Below are 23,278 nucleotides of genomic sequence, written 5' to 3' on the forward strand. Positions count from 1 at the left end.
TTGTCTCTATATGTAATTATGTATTAATTTTATTATAAGACTAAATTAATAAAATAAGATGAGTACAACAATTATCCTTTGTATAATTAATAACGATAAATTAAATAAACAAGATTAATAATTAACACTGATATGTTTTTTAAAACTTACCTTTTATTTTAATTAAAAATTTCCCTTGACTGACCGCCGACCTTGACTTGTCCGTGGGTACGGTGTCCCACGGCGTGGCCGTGGCTCTGATTTCGAGCTTTTCTTTTTACTTTATTTTATATATATATCTCCGAAAAATTAGTTCCTGCGGTATAACGCGGTATGGATAGGGGGTTGGTGAGTTTCGGGTTATGGGCCCTACCCGAATCAGATACTTCCGAGAAACGGAAGTACTTGACTTGTAGGAACGAACTTTTCTCCCAATATAAATCTAATTAAATAACTATTAAGTGTCTAAATACACAATTACTCTAAGCCGTTGGATCATCGGTCCCACACATCCAATGTATGCGATTATCATTGCAATTGCGAGATAGAGAGAGAGAGAGATAAGTTGACTTGGGAAGTTGACGTCAAAGTCGTTACATCACATAAGCCTAGGTCACTATCCTGCTTTGTTAGTTGCTACCCAGATGTTTCCCCTTTCATTCCAAGAACCTTCTTTCTTTTTCATTTTTTATTTTCCTATTTGTGTATATATATATATGTATATATAGCATCCTATTGCGATCTCTAGCTTAACCCTCAAAAACCCAACCCATCTCTCTCTCCCTCTCTCTCTTTCTGTGTAATCTTTGGAATTAACTCTTGTTGGCAATGGCGGCGAAACGTTTTTTAAATGATTCCAAATCCGACCAAGATCAACCACCAGAGAAACGGATGAGGCCCAGGCCTTCTTTTGCCTCGTATGTGTTCATAATTTCAGCTCCTTTATATGCTTTCTTTGTTTTCTTCTTTCTTGGAAATTGATTGGAGTTTTGTTATATATTCTCCCTTGGCAGTGTTATTGGAGAAGTGGTTATGGTGAATTCCTTGCAGAACCTTTTCTCCAGCTTGGAACCTTTGCTTAGAAAAGTGGTATGTCATGCTCATATCCATATCCCTAATTTATACATACATACATACATGCACTCCACAACCCACTAATGTATGTTGTATGATGGCTTATGCATTCTTTAGTAATCAGGTAACAGTAAAACTCATCTTTGAAAACTGACTTGCAAAAAACATGTGCTAATATTAGCGGGATAGTTAGAATCTTAACACGGGTCATAGTTAGAATCTTAATTCGGGTTATTGTAACTTTTGTCTCGATATTTTAGGTGAAGGAAGAGGTGGAGAGCACTCTAATACGCCATACCCACACAATCACAAGGTCTCCATCACTGAGAATCCAAGCACTAGAACCATCAAGCCTGCGACTTTCTTTCAGGACCAAGCTTTCAGAAAGCACCATATTTACAGGAAGCAAGATCACAGACATGGACAACAATCCCCTTCAAGTCCTTCTTGTCAACAGCGATCATCCAACGGTTCCAATTGTTCTCCACCACTCGATCAAGATAGAAATCGTCGTTCTCGACGGCGACTTCCCCGGAAATTCTGAAACTTGGACTAGCGAAGAGTTTAACAACAAAATCGTCAAGGAGAGATCCGGCAAGCGGCCGTTGCTCACCGGAGCCGACTTGACCGTCACCATGCGAGATGGGTTTGCACCGATCGGAGATATCGAATTCACCGACAACTCCAGCTGGATTCGGAGCCGAAGATTCAGGCTTGGCGCCAAAGTTGTCCCCGGAAGCTATCACGAAACTGCTCGGATCTGTGAAGCCATGACTGACTCATTCGTCGTCAAAGATCATCGCGGAGAATGTAAGTTTCTTTTTTTTCATGCATTTACTTTCACAATTTCATTGAAAAAATTGATTAAAATCTAGTATTTCTCAAAGCATTGGATCATGGGATATATATATATTCATCCAATAATTGAATAATTGATTATAAGTAGTAGTAATATATTAACTATCCCCGTCAGATTAGAGTCATCGGTTGCAAATGACATGATCATAATAATTTGAAATTCCTCTTCCGTTAAATTATTAAAGTCCTAATCATTATTATTTTTAAATAAGTTTCAAACATTGTCATCACCTTAACCTACAATTAAGGAAATTAAATAGTTTTATTCCTATTTATTTTATCATGAATTTTTACGTTAATTTGTAGTAAACTATAGGTGTAGTACTTCTAAGAGAACTCAAGAGATCATCATTATCTTTAATTAAGATGTGATAAGTGATTAATTAGATGAGAAAGTAAGTTGAACATCTTTATTAGAATTATTTTTCTGATAATGTTTATAATCTAATATTAGGTGTGTGGCCATATGATTTGTACCATCAGAAAAAGTGTGGTCCAAGAAAAATACAAAAACACTTTATTGTTATTATTTGTTTTTTTGTTTTTGTCTTTAAATGAGAGCACCACGCGGTATATGATTAACCAAAGACTGGGGGGTGCATTTCGCTTTCACGATTCCAAACCGGTTGACTTTTGGTCAACATTCAGCGATTCGGCCTCTTGTACTACTTAATATATTGTCGGAAAAGATGCTTAGCTTTTTAGTTCTTTTTAGCCCATCTTTTGATCCAACGGTCATACGCATATAACGTTCACTTTTTTGTTTTTTTGTTTTTTTTTTCCGCGTTTAGCCGGCGGTTCTCTTTGGTGAATGGTTGTAGAGGGGTTGTAGAGGTTGGGACGGTGATACACAGCATACGGCGTGCCATGCACGCCAGTGCAAATTTTTTTATTTTATTTTATTTTTTTGTTTTACTTCACCCAGTTGTGTAGAGACATCCTTTTCGGCCTTTTCTCAGTTTGAATAAATAAATAAAAAAGAAGAATAATAGTTTTGGAGATATACCGCACCTAATCTTATCTTAGTTAAAATTGTTCAACCTTTTCGTTGACTCAAGTCTACCTTTATATTGTCCTTAAGAGGTACATTAATCGATTGGGGCCACGCTTAATGAAGCGAATGTTATTAGTTCGAATTTTTCTCCTCCCTCTTGTGTGGGCACCCACAAAATATATGTCATATTTTAATACCCATAAATCATAATCACACCATAACACATGTTAATAAGTTGTAAAAAAGCTTTTACAACTTACAATTTGCATGAGATTTATCATATAAGTTATTAAACAATTAAATTTTGTTGTTTAATTTTTTATATATAAACTGTTATGTGAAAATTACAGAACCCCAATATTTTTTATTTATTTATTATTTTAAAGAAAAAATACAAGTATTTTGGTATAATAAGATAGATACTGATTAAATTTCTCAAACCCGAAGTGTACAAAAAGCACCATCCACCACAGCTGGAAGACGAAGTGTGGCGGCTAGAGAAGATTGGGAAAGATGGAGCTTTCCACAAGAAGCTGGCAAAAGAGGGAATCAAGACCGTCCAAGACTTCTTGAAGCTCTCTGTTGTCGACCCTCCAAAGCTTAGAAACGTATGTAATATTTTTCCTTTTTTTTATTTTTTATTTTTTATTCTTTATTACAAAATATATATATATATTCCTGCTTCCAAATAATCAAAAAATAATTTTCTGTTTATTGTTCTGCTGACAGATTTTAGGCGTTGGGATGTCTGAGAAAATTTGGGAAGCAACCTTAAAGCATGCCAGGACGTGCACTTTGGGCAACAAACTCTACATCTTCCGGGGAAATAATGTTGCCTTTACCTTGAACCCTATATGCCAAGTTGTTAGGGCTGAAATTGATGGCCAAATAAGGGACCTTACCAACATCAATAGGGTATGTGACTCGAATTCTTTATTCCTTTTTTCACGTGCTCTAAAAATACATTGAAAAATAAAATTTTCTTTAACCCAGTTTGAAAAAATATTCTGTTGGTTTATAATTGTGCACGTCTCACTAGTATGTTTGTGTGGTCGTTGGCATTTGCAGACCTATGTGGAGAATTTGGTGAAGCAAGCATATGCAACTTGGAGTTCCTTGCAAGAGTTGGATGGAACTTTGAATGAGACTGCCTTAATAACACAAGGTATTGTAATACTTTACCTTTGTAAGCTATGCAATATCTTATAACTTAATTTCTGTTTCCTTGCAATCTGATGTACATTTATCTTTGTTGAATTGGCATGCTTCGTCTATCCTTAATTAAAAAGGAAAAAAAAATATTAATAGCAGATGAAACATGTAAATTCAACGAAAATGTATGTGAAATGAATTGCAGCATGCAACAAGAAGTTTTTTATTGTTTACATTTACCAACATACATGAAAATTTACAGGGGAAACGATGCAGCAATATTCCAATCCTCAAATGGAGATGGTGAAATCGTTTCAACAAAATGGGTATATTAGTGAGAGAGCTATTGATATGGGGTATGGACTAAGCAATGGACACGTGGACTGTGGCGATTGGGTAATAAATTCAACATATATTACCACAATGGAAAATGGCCTCAACTACTGCTTGTCGGAGACATCATCGGACGGTGAATTAACGCCTTCGAGGCCTTTCCAGCTCAACCGGAGTTGAAGGAAGATGATATGAATTGATTTCGGGTGTGTGTATATATATATATATATATGCAAAATATATATATATAGGCAAATAGGGCAATGCCACCCAATGGTGAAAGTATTGTGGTGTTAGTGTAGGGAAGCTAGATCATGTGATTTTGCTTCAAGGCGAGTCCAATCGAACAGCCTGTTGGTTTGTTTTAATAATTTATGTGCAGTTTGTGAAGATTAATAATTTATGTGAAGGGGGCAGATCGATTAACAAAACAAAGTTTTTGTAGTTCTGTGTTTTCTAAATATATTTTAGAATAGTTTCAAGCCACGCAATAGAGTGGTCTCGGCCTAGTGGCATGCCGGGCCCACGTTTAAAGTTGAGTTTAATTTAGGTCAACTAAGCCCACTCGAAAGTTGTTTGAGACAGGCGATTTAGCTATATCATTATCAGTAATTTTAAATTCTCAATTCGTGTTTTACTTTTATTTTATTGAGTTGATGTGGTAGTACTCATAGTCTTTAAATTTTTATTTTTGTAATAAAGGTAGTAGAATGAAAATATGACGAGAGTTGAGTATGTAGTATTACTCATTATCACTGTACAATGTCGTAATTAATGAACCATTATTTTTCCTTGTTTATTAACCAAATCATATAGAAGATTCATTAGCCACATAAAATGCTCATAAAAGAAAAATTGCCTCAAAAAGAGAGAAGGAGAGGAAGGGGGAATGTCTAACCATGCCCAAAACAAAAGCCCCACCCTAAGATCCGATCAACATCTTTAAGCTCTTTTTTCAAGTCTTGGCCCATGGGCCATTGTAATATACTAGAGCATTCAAGTTTTAGTTAAAATTGGAGAAAATAATTTGGATTTTTTTAATTTGGAGAATCACTTTTAGAAGAACCAAACATCAAACTATTTACATATTTTTCAACTTTAATTATATATTCGTTTTTTTTTATTCTCCTTTCATCTCCTCCACCTATCTCTCCTCCACATTTGTCGCTCTCCCTCTACTCTTTACTCCCCTAACAAGCCAGTCAGTGTCGGCGACTTAGCAACGATGAACAAGCACAAGAAAAATTTTGTATTAGGTAAAAAGTAGCATAAAATGTGTCACATTGTTCTTATTTTTGGGCTGAGTTTTGGGTTGGGCTTCATTTTATAGGGGTTAAAATGTCAAGAGGGGCTAAGTTTTAGGTTGGGCTTTACTTTATAGGGGCTAAAGTGTTAAAAGACTAAGAAATTTGGGATTAAAAATACTTACAGATTTTTTTTTTTAAAAAAGATTTACAAGGGGTGTATATCCGCCACTACTGACAACAACCTCTTTCCCTATCTTTCTCCTCCACTCCAAGCATTTCCTTGTCACCTTTCATGGCGGAAAAGAAAACCCAAAAGAAAATTGAAGACAAATCTTTCCCTATCTCCTAAACCTCGAAGAATTAGAGGAAGATGTAGAACTTTCAACAGATCTTTAAAATGATAGGAAGACACAAAACCCAAGGCAACTTCGGAAGACGCAAAACCAGAGGCAAATCCAAGGTGGGGCTGGCGAAGATTCAGCTGGAGATGGACCTGAGGGGGAAGAGAGGACATATAAAAATTTTCAAATAATACTTGGCTTATGCTTTTTGCCTCTTTGAGAGAATTTGATATAGAGTAGACAATTTATTAAATAACTTTTTTATTTTTTAGTTTTGTCAAAATTTGAGAGAAAAGTCGAATTTAAAAAGTGCCACGTGAATCCTCTTAGAGAATCTAATTAAACATGCATCATTCTTTATAAAGACTTAACATAGTTATTACAAACTAACAATAGTGTCATATGTAGTACATCAAAATATTACAAACTGACTTACAAGTCAACCATTCTCAAAAGACCGACGCTTCCTGTCAGCTTCAAGAGCAAAAGTTAAGATAAATTGGCATCTTATAATATTACATGTGCTTTATAAGTAACTGAGTTCATTATTTAATGGCAGGTACGTCATGTGCATTTATATTCACTAAGTCGTCAGACTTACTTTTATATCATTTCCCTTTTTTTCTCCATATGCGCAACTATGCAGTTATAAATAGTTTAGCAGATGTGGATACCGCGAAGCTTCCGGTTATTGTGGAAGATTCGACCTGAAAGATGTTTGAGGACTTATTGCAAGCTTAGGCAAATACTCATGGTAACTAGTACTTTTGAGTTATGTTGTAAACTTAGAGCTTTGATGCATATTTGTATATTAAAGTATAGCATAGATCCCTTGTAACAATGATGTGTATAGTATGATCTTAGCTACTTTGATGTTCTTTAGTAGATGCTCTGGTTATAATGATTAATGTTTATATAATCTTTTTGTTTTCGTTGTTTAGTATCCTCTCTTTTGAGGAGTAGAGGTCACTGAGTCTTGTTTCGCTGGGGATAAGGTGGAGAGACGAACCGTGAAATTAATTACCAACTAATTAATTTCCGGAGCATTACAACAAATCTACCCCAATCATCTTAGAATTAATCATTCCATCAATATGACCCCTGCCTCCATATATATAAACAAAATATATATTAAATGTTATTAATCAAAAATAAAATTATATTTGACGATGTAAACATACTGTGATTAAGACATAATGAAAACATATTAATTGTTGTAGACATATTCACAACCAATCAAAAGATCAGTTTTTGTGTTAGAGTCTACAAAGAAATCAGAAACATCAAGATGTGTGTTACCCTCTCCATTTAAAGTATCAAGAAAAAATGGAGAATCAACACGATTACTGTGATTAGCAAAATTCATTTAAATCTTTTTTTTTTTTTTTTTTGTCTTTTATGGAGGCTTGATATAGTTTTACCAGATATTTAGGTGTACGACAGGTACGCAACCAATGTTCTTTCATACCATACCTGTAACATTTTTATTCATAGTTTTTTGTAGGTTTATTTTGTAAATCTTTGTGCTCACTTTGTTTCGCCTCAGTGTGGTTCCACTTCTGGTGGTATATATAGAGCATTTTTTTTGTAAGAATTATGTGTACGTTCCCCCTGACCTCTATTTTTTTCTACCATGTTCACGTCCATGATCACCGTTTCCTTTATTACCATAAAATGAGGTTCCATTTGCTTCAAGAAATGGTGTAGAATCCGTTGGACGAGATTGATGATTTTTCATTAAAAGCTCATTGTTTTGCTCAGCCACTAGAAGATAAGATATTAGTTTAGAATATCTTGTGAAATTACACTTTCAATACTGCTGCTGCAGGAGCACATTCGAGGCAAGAAATGTAGTATATGTTTTTTCTAACATATCCACATCAGTGACTTTTTCTCTACACAATTTTAATTGTGAGCTGATTTTAAAGAGTGCAAAGTTTTAGTCACTGACAATCTTTAAATCTTGCAACCTCAGGTATATCCAATCATAACGAACTTTTAGGATGATAACTTTCTTCTGGTGCTCGTATTTCTCCTTTAAATTATTCCACAAGGTCAAGGGATTCTTTACCGTAAGGTACTCAGTTTTTAATTCTTCATGCATATGGTGGTGAAGAAAAATCATTGCTTTAGCGCGATCCTGCTTGGATGCTTAATTATCTTTCTTAATAGTATTTCCAAGATTCATAGCTTCAAGATAGATCTTAGCATCAATGATCCAAAATAAGTAATTATTGCCATAAACATCAAGAGCAACAAACTCAAGTTTTGTAAGATTTGACATTATGTCACGGATAGCTTTTGATGTTAAAGATCAAAAGAACACAACAATTGGCTAGAGCTTCGTGCTGATAACGTAGTTTAAAATCAAAGAAAATAACAAGACAAGATAAAAATATTGCAATATGTGAAACTAGTTATTCAGGAACTATGTATAATTCTTCTCTATTATTATTTTTTATATACTACTCAGTACTCCCTTTTATAAACATGGAATTATAATAGGAGGTTAATGAATATGAAAAGGTAGTATATGAATCAAAAGGCTACATCAATGTATTACATGAATGTTATAGGAATTCTAAAAGATGACATAAATGTGTAGAATTCCAAGAGATGGAACTAAATGGTTATCCACCAAATACATGAATGTATTCATAACATATTAAATATATTAGTAAATAAACACGTTTATTTAATATGAATCAAAGTATTTTATAAATTAATTGGAGTTTAGGGCACTAATTTTACATTTTCTCTCTTTACAGACCACTCAAACCATGGCTCCAAACCTATTTGGGTCTAACCCATCTCCTCCTCCTCCTCCTCCTCTTTTTCTTCTTCAAATTAATTGGAGTTTAGGGCACTAATTTTACATTTTCTCTCTTTTAAACCTTAAGAAACTACAACATACACTATTTCATTTGAAATTGAGAGGAACTGGTAGGTCAAAATTGTTCAAAAAAAGTGAAATTTCAATTTTGTCCCTCAATTTTTAACCAACCGGTTCCTCTTCATTTCAACCTATTCGTCTACTATTTCGTACAATTTAATGACTTCACTAATTATAGGGTAGGTGATAATGTACCTGTTTTTTTGTTTTGTTTTGTTTTTTTGTTTTTTTTTTTTACTCAGGTTTCAATTTGTATCACAAATGATACCTATGTTATTGACAAAAACGAGATTAGTACCTGCGTCTATATTTCATCAAAAACTAACAGGTTGGCATGTGTTCTAATAAAAACATGCCATGTGTCCTAACAAAATTTTTTTAAAAAGAAAAATAAATAATTAAAAAAAAATTAAAACTTAATATATATATATATAGGTGGCCAGTTACCCCTATTTTGGCTATTAAGGATGGCGCAGCCACCCCCAAGGCTGGAATGGAGTAGCCGAACCACCCCAAGGCCTTTAGGGATGGTTTCGGCCACCCCATGCGACCGGTTTATTGGTGGCCAAACCACCCCATGGATTATGGACGGTGGCCGAAGTACCACCCCAAGAGTCTGCAGGGGGTGGCTGGCCATCCCCATATATATATATATATATATATATATATATATATATAAGTTTTAGTTTTTTTAATTATTAGTATTATTATTAATTATTTTAATTTTTGTTAGGACATGTGGCATGTTTTTGTTAGAACACGGGGAAAACTGTTAATTTTTTTGACGGAATATAGACAAAGGTACTAATCCATTTTTTATCGATAAGATAGGTACCATTTGTGATACAAATTGAAACTTTAGTAGGAAAAAATAAAATCGTTAAAACCCAGGCACTAATAAGGTATTTAACCTTTTTATTTATTTATTTTTTTTTTATTTTATTATTATTATTTTTTTAATTATGTGATAATGTAGTTGTTATTATAAGTAGCCAATGTTAAAAGGTTAATTGACTTAAAGGTAATAATTTTTTTTTTTGAATAACAAGTGTTTCTTAAATTTTTTTTTTTTTTTTTGGGTTTAAGTGCCCTTTTGGTACCTAGGTTTTAGCGACTTTAGTTTTTCCTGCTTAGGTTTCATTTTGTATCTAGATGATACTTGTCATATAGGTAAATACGGAGATAGTACCTCCGTTTATATTCGTTCATAAAAATAATGAATCGCCACGTCAACCAGTCAAAATATGCGACGTGTTCTATGTCCGAATAAAAAATAAAAAAAATGAAGAAAAAATAAAAAAAAAAATAATTAAAAAAAATGAAATTGAGGGGTGGCTCGAGCCACCCCCTAAGGCCAGTATAAGGGTGGCAAGGGGGTGGCCAAAACCACCCCAGACTGGTTGTAAAGGGTGGCCGAACCACCCCATGTCCTTTGGAGGGACGACCCTCAAATTCGAAAAAAAAGGTAGCTAAAACAACAACGAAAGAACTTGGGGGTGGCTGACCTTTTGGCATGGGGGTGGTTTCGGCTACCCTTGCGGCTAGTCTGGGACTGGCTCGACCAGCCTCATGACCCTTGGGGGTGATTTGGCTATCCCTAATGGCCAAAAAGAAAAAGAAAAAGAAAGCATTTAGGGTTTAGCCCCTTGGAAATTGTTCGGCTACCCCCCGAAGGCCATGGGCTGAGAGTGGTTTCGGCCACCCCCTTTTTGGTATTTGGAGGTGAGCCCAACCACCCCCAAGGCCCTTGGAGGTGGTTCGGCCACCCATTAATTAATTTTTTTTTAATTATTATTATTATTATTTTATGTTTTATGTTTTATTTTTTTTAATTTTTTAATATTTTATTGGGACATAGGACACATGGTAAGTTTTGAGTGCTTTGATGTAGTGATTTGTTAGTTTTTATGGATGAAATATAGAGGAGGTACTATTTCTGTATTTACCAATTAATACGACATGTATCATTATGATAAAAATGAAACTTATGTGAGAAAAAATAAAGTTGTTAAAACCCATGTATCAAAATGGCAGTTAACCCTAGTTTTTTTAATAGCATTAATAAAAAAAAAAAAATGTGCTCCTTAATTTTAACGAATATATTAAAACGATTTATACAAACTCGTCTATAAAAAATGTATTTCCATCAACATTTTAGTAGTTGCTCTTAATTTATGGTTTGGTGGGCAACTACTAACTACTATGTACATTGGCATAGTGACTAGTCTTCTGTACGAGATTTTATTTATTTATAATTTTTAGCCAGTACAAGACAACATAGCTATCAAACAGGATCACAACTCAAAATAATCGAAGTGGATCTTTTCGGCTGCACATGGAAATAGAGCTAAGGAGGAAATTTAGTGAAATGCAGTAAGAGTGAGTTTTAGCGACGACATAATATGTTATAATATGAAACATAATAAGTGCACATGTTTACATTTCTGTGAACTTTTTTTATTTTTTCCCTTCCTTTAGTGAGTACCTTAACTTATATGCTTTTTTATGCGCCTTTCAAGTGATACTTATGTGGCATCGGGTGCCCTCCACTAGGAAAAAGAAAATGCGGAAATTGTTGAAGTAGGCGTAAAGAAACCAAAAGATGTTGTGAAGACAGTCTCTGCTCTTTGTATTTCTTTGATTATAAAAGCATATATGCTGCATGCTACAACCACTGAATTGGAAGCCATTATCTAATGAATTAAAGTAGTACAATCTTTAATAAAATTCATTTTGTCTAAAGCTCTCGTTAGATTCTTTTTCCTTTGTCTTGCTCTCTCTGACGCCGAGAGATAAAAGTGGGTTTGGCAAGGTCTGATTACTATGTGAAAAACTCTAAACAGATAAATATCACAATTTTATGCGGAATTAACGGATATTTATCAAAGCAAACAATTACCAAAATATAAACAATCACACACAAAGATTTTGGTGACGAAGAGAAAACCTTTTAGAAAACGTTCTAAAAGTAAAACCTCTCCGGGGCAGCCAAACCCAGGAAATCACTATCAAAAGATTATCCAGAGATTACAGACATTAGGAATACTTACAACCCTTTGCAAGACCTTGACTCTGTAAGATCGACAAGCCTCCAACTTGTCTCCTCGCTCACAATCTTCTTCAACGTGATTCTCCTTTATCGGACCCTTCCGATAGACTTCAATTAAGCAAACAATCAAAACTAACAAAAGTCCTCTAAGAGGAATCAATTTGGCTCACAACAAAATAATCACTTAAGCACAGCCTCACACGAACTCTCTGGGGGTGAAAATTCGTGCCTCTCTTCTATAATAATGTATATATATCAGTACATTAAACCCTAGACCTGGGCCCACTAAAAACATGTTTTTGGGCATAATAGGTACGGGGTGTCTGGACAGCTGTCCGGACAGGTCAATGGGCTGTCCGGACACGGCCTTGCGGAGCAAAAATAAGATTTCTGGAATTGCGGTCCAGACACGGGGAAGGCCTGTCCGGACCCGGCCTGTCCAGTCTTGATCAACAGCTCCGATTGATAGGCGTTTGCGGTCCAATTGAGCTGAAATTTTGCAGAGACGTTCATAACACATGAATTTACATTATGAACGGTGGAGATTAGATTCTGAGCATTCTATATCAGTATTTGAGCCTGTAAACAATAGCTTCTGCATTTTGAAACTAAATTAAGCCAGTTCAAACACTATGCAAATCAAGTAGAATTTAGCTAATGAGATATATACGTTCTTAAGTACTATATATACAGCTGTTCACTAATACGCTTTTATGCACGTTAATCACATAAACACAACCAACTAAAACATTTTTCAGTTTTTATTGCAATTAATTATAGTGTAGTGGGTCCAAGCAATCGCGACAGAAGATAAGCATGAACGTGAGAACCAAAAGCAGCAAATGGCACCACAAACGTCCCATCTTCTTTTTCAGTTCAAACACTATGCAAATCAAGTAGAATTTAGCTAATGAGATATATACGTTCTTAAGTACTATATATATAGCTGTTCACTAATACGCTTTTATGCACGTTAATCACATAAACACAACCAACTAAAACATTTTTCAGTTTTTATTGCAATTAATTATAGTGTAGTGGTCCAAGCAATCGCGACAGAAGATAAGCATGCACGTGAGAACCAAAAGCAGCAAATGGAGAACCAAAAGCAGCAAATGGCCCCACAAACGTCCCATCTTCTTTTTCCGGTTTGAAGTTCTTGCAATTTGTAACTTTTGAGACTCCTTAAGCTTTCACTGAAGAAACCAATTACTTCTGCGTTTCAGACCTTCTGTATCGTTCCATCCTTTCTTGATTCAGTCTTTTCCACATAGAAAACCATGCCAGTTGTAGAGCTTTTCATTGGTGCGTTCCTCCAAGTGCTGCTTGACCGAATGGCGTCTCAGGAGTTGCTGAACTTTGCACGCCGAGAAGGACTTGGAAAAAAGCTGGACAAATGGAGGAAAACGTTGCCACTAATTCAGAATGTGCTTAATGATGCAGAGGAGAAGAAGCATACTAACGAGGGGGTGAAACAGTGGGTGGATGATCTTAGAGACTTGGCTTACGATTTAGAAGACATTCTTGATGATTTTGCCACGGAAGCTTTGGTACGCAAATTGAGGGGAGAAAATAAGGTACGCAATCTCATGCCTGCTTGTTGTACTGGTTTGACTCCACGTGCTCTTAAGATCAAAATTAGGCTGGAGTCTAAGATTACTGAAATTACCGATCAATTCAACGATCTCATGATGAAAAGAAGTGAATTGAGATTGGTAGAAACTGTTGAGGGGTGGTCATCTGGGAAAACTAGGACACTGGCGCCAACATCTGTCATGAATGAATCTCGTGTTTATGGGAGGGACAAAGATAAAGAGGCTTTACTTAAATTGTTGCGGAGTGAAAAATGTATGGATGCTCAAGTCTCTGTGATTCCTATACTTGGTATGGGGGGTATAGGAAAGACAACTCTAGCCCAATTTTTATTCAATGATGAAGAAGTGCAAAAAAATTTTGATCTAAAAGCTTGGGCTTACGTTTCTGAAGATTTTGATGTTGTTAAAGTCACAAAAACAATTTTGAAAAATGTCGACCCTGAAAGTTGCAATGACAATGATGATCTGAATTTGTTGCAACTCAAACTAAAGGAGAAATTGGAAGGTAAGAAGTTTCTAGTAGTTCTGGATGATCTTTGGAATGAGAAATACAATGATTGGACTATCTTACATGCTCCTTTTCAAGCAGGGGCTCCAGGAAGTAAAATTATCATCACAACTCGAAGTAAGAGAGTTTCATCAATGGCGGGTACTGTTCCAGCTCACAATTTGCAACTGTTATCAAATGATTTTTGTTTGTCGTTATTTACCCAACACGCATTGGAGGCAATCGATTTCAGTGCACATCCAAACCTTCAAGATATCGGTGAGGAAATCGTAATTAAAATGTGTAAAGGATTGCCTTTAGTGGCAAAAATCCTCGGAGGCCTCCTACGCGGTAAACGAGACCGTGATGAATGGGAAAATATATTGAAGAGAAACATATTGAATATACCAGAAGTGAAAAATGAAATTATTGCAGGTCTTATGCTGAGCTACAATGATCTCCCTTCACATATAAAGCGGTGCTTTGCATATTGTTCAATACTTCCTAAGGGCTATGAATTTGAGGAGGAGGAGCTTGTTCTGTTGTGGATGGCAGAAGGTCTAATTCAAGAAAGAGAAGGGGATAAGCAAATGAAATCTTTGGGTAGCGAGTATTTTCAATATTTGTTGTCAAGGTCCCTTTTTCAAAAATCAAGGGATACATCGCGATTTATGATGCATGATCTTATCAACGATTTCGCTAAATTGGTTGCGGGAGATACATGCTTTAGAATGGAGGATCAAATTGGGGGTAGTAATGGAAGGAGACTTCCTAAAAAGGCTCGCCACTCTTCTTACATGCGTGGCAAATATGACAGTACTAAAAAGTTTGAGGATTTTTTTGAACTCACATGTCTACGTACCTTTCTGCCTCTTATGCTTCCAAGTCCTGGAAGTCCTGAGCAATCGTATTTGACTTATAATATCCCTTTTCAATTGTTTTCGAAATTACGATGTTTGAGGGTGTTCTCTTTGAATGGATATCACATACAAGAGCTACCAGATTCAATTGGTGATTTGAAACATCTACGGTACCTTAACCTTTCATATACTGGAATTAGAAGTCTGCCTGAATCAACAACCACTCTCTGTAACTTACAAACACTGATATTGGAGGGATGCTCTTATCTAAAGGAATTGCCTTCAAAGTTAGGGAACCTGGTCAACTTGCACCACCTCAACATTCTCAATGCAAATAAGTTGGAAGGAATGCCTCCTCAAATAGGTAAATTAACTTGTCTACAAACATTGTCTAATCTAATTGTGGAAAAAGGCAATTGCTTTGCATTAAAAGAGCTAGGTTCTTTGTTGCATCTACAAGGGACGCTCATCATCTCACGATTGGAAAACGCCATTGAACTTGGGGATGCAAGTAATGCTAAGTTAATTGAAAAGCTCAATCTTACTGAGTTGTTCCTGGAATGGAGTGTCAATGTGGATGATTCACAAGACAGAACAAGTGAGTTAGAGGTACTTAACATGCTACATCCAAACGAGGATTTGAAAAAGTTCACTATCAAGTGCTATGGTGGTTCCAAATTTCCGACTTGGTTAACATGTAATTCTTTTCATATGGTGCTCCTAAGGATTGAAAACTGTAAAAAGTGCACATCATTGCCACCGGTCGGCCAACTACCATCGCTCAAACACCTTTTCATCGAGGGCATGACTAGTGTGAAGAATGTAGGTGCTGAGTTTTCTGGCGGTAGTTGCTCACAACCTTTCAAATCCTTGGAAACTTTGTGTTTTAAGGATATGGAAGAATGGGAAAGCTGGAGCCCTAATGGAGAGTTCCCAAACCTGGTAGAGCTTTCTATTAAAAATTGTCCTAAGCTATTGGGGAAGTTACCTAACCCCCTTCCTTTATTAAAAAAGGTTTTGGTAGAAGAATGTGAAAGATTGGTGGTTTCAATTTCAAGCTTTCCTGAACTCTGCGAACTACAAATTGAGGGATCGACAGGGGTTGTGTGCAAAAGTAAGGTGGACTTCAACTCACTAAACTCCAAGTCTCTTTCAAAAATTTCAGAATTCACATGTCCAATAGAAGGGTTCATTTTTGATGTAAAAGATTTAGCGATTGAAAATTGTGAAGAACTAAGGTCTCTGTGGTCAAATGATGTGGGATTACTACAAACCCTCTCCTGTCTTCATGCTTTGCGGGTTATTGAATGTCCAAAACTAATTGCTTTGGTGGCAGATGAAGGAAATGAGCAGCCACAACCGAATTTGCCATCCACATGCAATGGCATGGAATATTTACCCAAGGCAATGGTGTACAACAACAAATGTCTTGAGCGTATTTATATTCGTGGATGTGATTCACTAACGCACATTGCAATAGGCCAGCTACCTCCAACTCTAAAGTGGCTAATTATAAATGATTGCAAGAATATGTTGATTTTGCTGTACGAGGATGATACCAACAGTTGCAGTAGCAACACATCTCTTCTTCAGCGCTTGAGCATTCAGGATTGTCCATCCCTCAAATCCTTAACATCAAGCGGAGAATTACATGCAACACTTAAACTCCTCCGCATTAAAAATTGTCCAAAGCTGGAGTCAATAGCAAAGAGCTTCCATGACAACTCGTCTCTTGAGGTGATTGCCATTTGGAGTTGTGATAACCTTAAATCTTTACCCATGGGCTTGGACACCCTCACCCGTCTAATTCTAATTGATATCCAAAAATGTTCAGCCCTTGTTTCCTTCCCAGACGAAGGGTTGCTCCCTGTCAACCTTGAAGCACTGTTGATTTTCGATTGTGAGAAAATGCAGGCCCTACCCAACTGCATACACAACATCACCTCTCTTCACGACTTGGATATTTGGCAATGTCCAATGGTATCATTTCCAGAAGAAGGTTTTCCCACCAACCTCACAAGTCTTCAAATCTGGGATTGCAACATCACTGAGTCCTTGCTTAACTGGGGCTTGCACAAGCTCTCGTCACTTAGACATCTTGAAATTAGAGGTGGATGTCCGCATTTGGAGTCCTTTCCAGAAATGATGCTGCCTGCGTCTCTAACCAGCCTCTACATCAGAGACATCCCGAATTTGAAATACTTACCTTCAAATGGCTTTCGATACGTCTCCTCTCTTAAAACATTGAGAATTGGTTGGTGCAAAAAGCTGAAGTCCTTTCCAGAAGATGGTCTGCCTCCCTCACTCTTGCATCTTTCCATCATATGCTGTAACAACTTTACGTCCTTTCCAAAGGATGGCCTGCCTCCTTCACTCCATCGACTTGATATTGCAAACTGTCCCCGGTTAAAAAAACGCTGCAAGAAAGTTCACGGACGAGAGCGGTTAAAGATAGCCCACATCCCGTGCATTCAAATTAATGGTAAGTCCATCTATGACCCAGAGGAGAATCATCCCCTGGATCAAGACAAACTACATGCTTTGTTTTGGTCGGAATGGAAGCCTTTCCGTATAAATCCATAGGTCAGTTTATTGCCATGTTAGCTCTTTTTTATTTTTATTTTTTATTTTTTAATTTATTTTTATATATATTTTTTTATTAGGACTGTTTTTTGATTTCTAATGCATTTAGGCTCACCATCCCCAGAACAGGAGGCTCCTTTGATTGTCTTCTGAAGCTTGGCGTTGGAACGACCCTCTTGTTGCTGTTCTTGTTGGTTTGGTGAAGGTGCGACTATTCTTGTTGGAGTCAACGACATCAGAGGGCTTTCGACGATTGAGTTTTTCATTATTAATTGCCATGTTGCTGATCATTCCAGATTTGCGAATCATTACAAAAAGGTATGTATCTGGATGTTTTCTTCTTTGTATTGTTTCCTCCTCAATCAAAGAATACATTAATGGACACAATAATGCTAAACATTTTTCTAGTGAATTAAGATTGGTGAAATGCTTTTTGATGCTCTGGTTACAGCACTACCATTGTCTGAGGGAGTTGAAGAGGCGCAACTTAAAAGGATTGCGGAACTGCATGTATGGAGTCCACTGGCTGACCGCACTCAAACTCAAGATTCTTTACAATTTTTTGTGCGAATTAATTTTGCAGGCTGAGAATCTGATTTTGTGCAGCTGCTGGGACATTCCTGCTAAGGTATTGTGCTAGTCTACTTTGTATGTTGGCGTCTGGTTTTGTTTCTGAGCTATGGTCGTTCTCTGGGGGTGTATACTCTGGTTGATGTGGATAGTTTTTCATGGTGGTGGGGTTTTGCTGGGATGTTTTCTGCTTAAATGATGAGGGTCTTTTGCTCTGTTTCTCTCTGTTCTGAGTAGAAAAATTAAGTTGCTACTAATTTAGGGTTTAAAGTTGAAATTGTTGTTTGTTTCCTGGTGTGTATAGCGTGGTTAGTTATGGTTCTAATTTGGTCAGGTTGTAAATGCTAGAGGGACCATTGTATTCTTTTTTTTTCGGTATAAAATTTTCATTCATCACAAAAAAAAAAAAAAAAAAAAACCCTCTTATCTTTGTGCAATCTGGATTCATTAGTTTGCTGAATTATGCATTATTATAGGAAATCCTTTTTTGGGCTACTGATTTATGGTGCTTGATGCTTTATAGCTCTGTTAGCTTTGTGATGTAATTTGTTTTTAAGTGAAGAGCTTAGCAAAACTGAGTCATAGAGTTGAAACAGGTATGCTGTTAGGAAAAATGATTGCTTTTGGAAACAAATGATTGCTTTTGGAAACAGGTATGCTCACTCTCTTTCACTCATCGTAATCAAACGTTAATGAAACAAAGTCTTCATTTCTTGAGTTTCCTGTTGAAGGGCATTTGGCAGACTGATTTTGGTGTTTTTAAGTTTTGGGGATTTCATGGATTAGGCTAGCTGGTTGACTGGTTTTTGTTGATTTTGGGCATTTGGGTGACTGAGTTTCGTTGGCAGCTTCTCAGTACTGGAGTAGTACGGTATTTTGAGCTAAAAAGGAGCATCAAAAGAATGGTGGGTGTTGGAGATCATATGGATGTCATTTGGAGTATGAAGGCAGCAACATAGGTCTTGTTGGTGTGAGGTGGCCCAACGATATTCTGCAGAGAGAGATATATAGAGAGAGAGAATGATTTTCTTTGAACTTATGACGTGGGATTGATAGTGATGATAATATTTAGATAATTGTATGCCAAAGTGATCACTTCATTCATGAAAAGCAAAGACTTTTTTTTCCCAACAGCAATCTTTTTTTTTTTTTAAGCTGATGTTACGGTGGCTGCTATTCATCTATAGTAAACACCCAACTCATCATTTGAGACCTCTTCATTCACAATCTAAATAAATTATAATTACAGAATTCAGTGAGATCAACCTCAATAAATTAATTTTGTTACAGTGTGTAGCAGAAAAGCAGATAAAGCAAACAAACCAATCTGCAGCCACAGCTTTGTCAAAGTTGTTTTCTCTATTGATTGCACATTTTATGTTGTAGGTTGTTCTTCCGCTGGAGAATCGACAGTCACTTCTTCAGTTTCTCGCAATGATTTAGGGTATTTTGTTCTTTCTAGTGCTTCTTCTACTTGTTATTTAACTTTTCAGAACCATTTTTACAGTGTCATTTTTTCTGGCCTGCGTCACTTGACAAAAACTCGGTCCCTTTGTTGAATTGTCACCAGTGAGGCATTTGTGGAAGTAGCAAGTAAATAACCCTCTTCGGGCGTCAACAAGCTCCTTCATTAGATGGCCTACACTATAAAGTGTTGCAGTAACACCCACAACAGCTACTATACTTTCGTTTGAAAGGGTTCCATGCCATATGCCATGAAGCTACACCATCAGGCACTAGTGAAAGGCCTGCTGCAATATTTGATTAGATAATCTGGAGTGGCTTTTCTTTTCCTGTTTTCTCACCAGTGACGGGATCAAGGGGTTCCTGATACCAAATTGCAGAAATGCTACTGCGTATGGATTTATCATTCCAACCTTGATGTGTTGACCTCATATTGATATATCATAAGATCCACTTGCACTGATTGAATATGCTAGCTTTATGTTGATTGGCTTGATTTGTTGCCCAAAATGTCATGCATAAGATGTTCTTTGTGCATTGCAGGTGACATGTTAGAAACTGGTTTTTGTTGAAGAGTCATAGAGAAGCTCATTGACATTCTCGACTGTAGACGGTCCGAACGAGCCAATACATGAAGTCTCACAGAGAGCCTCGTTGGCTATCTCATCTGCAACATGTTTGAATGAGCTGAACTAAACGTGTTACAGAAGGTCTCGTCTACAGCTGCATCTGCACCCAGTCCGGAAGAGATGGTTCAAGAAGCCTCACTGTGCCTCATCTGTAGTAAATTCTTGGGTCTTTTATATTGAACTTCTGTAAATGTCTTATGGACGAATTTCTAGGGTGAAATCAGCTATCCTAAGAGAGCTACAGAGATGTAGAGCTTGAGTTTTCTCTCTCTCTTAAAGTTATAAGTTGTGTCTTCATTCACAAATCTAAAACAACCGAAGCCTAGCGGAGTTCTGCTAAAGGAGATCACATAGAAGAAACGGACAAGTGAGTCACTTATCTAGTACATGAGATTGTCAAGTACAAAGGTTTTGTATGCTTTGACATTGTATAAATTTTTGTTTTTCTATAGTGAAGTGATTTCCTGGATTTGGCTACCCTGAAGAGGTTTTACTTTTAAAGAATTCTCTAAAAAGGTTTCTTTTTCGTAACCAAATATCAGTCTCTTTGATTTACAGCTTTTATATATATTTAGTGAATGGTTGTGAAAAAACCTAATACGACACCAAACGACACCTATTTTGAATGTAGGTGTTTCACACAATTTATGTGGAAATAGATCTGACCTAACAATTAATAAACAACCAAAAATATATGTAACAATAAACAATAAACAACACAGATATTTTGGTTACGAAGAGGAAACCAATTAGAGAACTCTCTAATTGTAAAACCTCGCCGGGGCAGCCAAACCCAGGAAATCAACTAACTCAGTAAAAGAATAAAGGATTACAAGATGTTCACACTTACAAAACCTTTGCAATTGACACGATCTTGTATAAGACAAGCGACCCACTTGCCTTCTACCGCAGTAGCCCTTTCCAAAGACAGCTGGCACAATCCTTCTACGTGATCTCCCTTCACCGGAACTCCGGTCGACTTCGCTTCAACAATCAACAAGTAAACACAAACGATCACTCTAAGAGAGAGAACAGACTCTACCCTCTTAGCACACAAAAGCGAATTCTAGATGCAGAAATTCGTCACTCTCTCTTCCTATAGAGGTGTATTTATAATAGCCTCATCATCCCTAGACCTAGGAAAGAGTTTATATTCATTTAAAACTGTTACAGGTACGCGGCGTCCGGACGGGAACATGTGCCGTCCGGACGGGACAACAAAACACAGCCAGAAAGTGTTTTTAACACATGGCCGTCTGCAATCTCGTCCGGACGAGATTGCACACGAGCCATTCCGCCCAGCTTCGTAGTTTTCTCTTTATCGCCCGTTTTGACCTAGTAAACATTGGAATTAGCTAAACCTTGTGAAACATGACTTTGTAGATCCTTGAGTTAGCTTTCCAACGCTATAAAGATTGCTCCAATCAGAGGCTTGAAACTCAAGATATGACCTTTTTAGTAAAATTCGTCCGGACAGGATTCAGACGAGACTGCAGACGAGGCTCTCGGGAATTCTTGTTTATCGAACTCGTCCGGACGGGGTTCAGACGAGACTGCAGACGAGGCTCTCAGGAATTCCTATTTATCGAGCTCGTCCGGACGGGATTGCAAACGAGATTGCAGACGAGGCTCTCGAGGAAAATAGAATTCTTTGAGCATCCGAACGGCACTTCTTCTCGTCCGAACGGTAATTGAATGGATGATGAATCTTGGCACTTTTGGTCACCATTTTGCTTACCGAATTAAGCCAACAAGAACTTACAAACTCCCCCTTTGGCAATTCGGTGACAAAATCAATCGGACAAGTCACCATCATCTCCCCAATTTTTATACTCCCCCTTTTTGTCACAAATTGACAAAAGGTATCATGTTTCCTGAAACACTCAACACAAAAACATCAAGGCATATGTGGAATAGGAAAAACAATAATCAAACACTCATGATCACATATACGAAAACGCATGAAGAAGACAACAAGATCATGAATAACATAAACTCCCCCTCAATATAAGACTTAATAATCAACAAGAAACTTTAAAAAAAATTTCTCTCCCTTAAAAGTCAAATGAACACACATGATACACACATCAACAACTCATGTATTTTAGCAATGAATATCCCAAACATACTCCAAATATGCAAACTATACATAAGACTAGAACTGGCAAGAAACTCATATTGTTTAACCCAAGCCAAGAAAAAATGATCCATTCAACCCATGCTTGTGTGTTGTGTGTGTAAGCCATTTAATGAGAGAAAAAATACCAGTTTACAAAAGAGGAGAAAGTTTCACCAACACGAGGTTTTGACAAGTAAATTCAATCAAAAGTCAAACCTTATCATACTAGGGCCTAGTCACTCTCATCCAATACAATCCTCTTTTGAAAAAATAGCACAAGTTTGACACAGTGAAATTAAATTCCATAAGGAACATGTTTTTTTTTTTTTTTTTTTTTTTTTCACTATTTTGATTCTTTTTCTCTTTGAGAGAGTGTCTTTAAACAATTGGTGCTTTATACAAAAGAAAGAATGCAGGAATTTTTAAGCCCTAGGTTCAACTAGCATATGGTCAATTTGAAAAAAAATATGACTAGTCAAAAACACCTCATGTAGTTACCTATCATACCTCACTTTTAAAAAATTTCCTCAAATTAAGCTTAAGTGTGTGTAAGAATTAAGCATAGGTAAAACGTACCACATACGCTCAAGCTTTAGGTAACCACAAAAACAAGTCCATTGAAACAATTGTTTATCTCATGCATATTTAGAATATTCCAAGATGCAAGGAATTAAATCCATGAATGCAACATGAGAAATTCATGGACTATCTGGGTACATAAGACAAAAAAGGGAAAAGAAAAACAACCAAATTAAAATATTTTTTGTCTTTTTGAATTTTTTTTTTTTTTTTTTTTTTTAAATGAACTCAAAACAGAACATGTTAAAAGAACCAAAACACAAACAACAAAAACAAACAACAACAAAAATTTAAACAAAACAAAACAAACACCCAACAAACTATGACACTAGGACACAAATATATATATATAAGCAACGTCTATCCTAGGCATGCAATGTGCCCACCTAAACTAGGTGAGTCCAATACCACTCCCCCTCAACGGGTGAACGGTATCAACCTTCTTAACCCAAACTTTCTTCATTTTGGGAAC

The 23,278-nt window shown here is 36.5% G+C and overlaps 2 protein-coding genes across 2 annotated transcripts; both read left to right on the plus strand.

The window, feature by feature from the left end:
* The first annotated feature begins 680 nt into the window (after window positions 1-680).
* LOC132184481 (protein SAR DEFICIENT 1) lies at window positions 681-5,074 on the plus strand. The gene is made up of 7 exons (XM_059598128.1): window positions 681-896; window positions 993-1,068; window positions 1,314-1,863; window positions 3,353-3,513; window positions 3,635-3,820; window positions 3,974-4,070; window positions 4,320-5,074. Exons 1-7 carry the CDS (start codon window positions 808-810, stop codon window positions 4,568-4,570), a joined length of 1,410 nt encoding a protein of 469 aa, XP_059454111.1. The 5' UTR covers window positions 681-807; the 3' UTR covers window positions 4,571-5,074.
* Window positions 5,075-13,117: 8,043 nt separating this feature from the next.
* On the plus strand, window positions 13,118-17,757 carry LOC132183852 (putative disease resistance RPP13-like protein 1; the record flags this gene model as incomplete). The annotated part of the gene is given in 2 exon segments (XM_059597308.1): window positions 13,118-17,445; window positions 17,555-17,757. A coding segment is annotated over 1 exon segment (4,245 nt). The 5' UTR covers window positions 13,118-13,200.
* Window positions 17,758-23,278: the final 5,521 nt, after the last annotated feature.

The sequence above is a fragment of the Corylus avellana genome, chromosome ca6 (assembly GCF_901000735.1).
Source record: "Corylus avellana chromosome ca6, CavTom2PMs-1.0".
NCBI lineage: Eukaryota > Viridiplantae > Streptophyta > Magnoliopsida > Fagales > Betulaceae > Corylus > Corylus avellana.

What these genes read in the sequence shown, in the direction of transcription:
- LOC132184481 (XM_059598128.1), top strand. Translation starts at nt 808, where the DNA reads ATGGCGGCGAAACGTTTTTTAAATGATTCCAAATCCGACCAAGATCAA. An exon ending in ACCTTACCAACATCAATAGG is followed by an intron (nt 3,821 to 3,973) that starts GTATGTGACTCG and finishes TGGCATTTGCAG; the next exon opens with ACCTATGTGGAGAATTTGGT. An exon ending in GACTGCCTTAATAACACAAG is followed by an intron (nt 4,071 to 4,319) that starts GTATTGTAATAC and finishes GAAAATTTACAG; the next exon opens with GGGAAACGATGCAGCAATAT.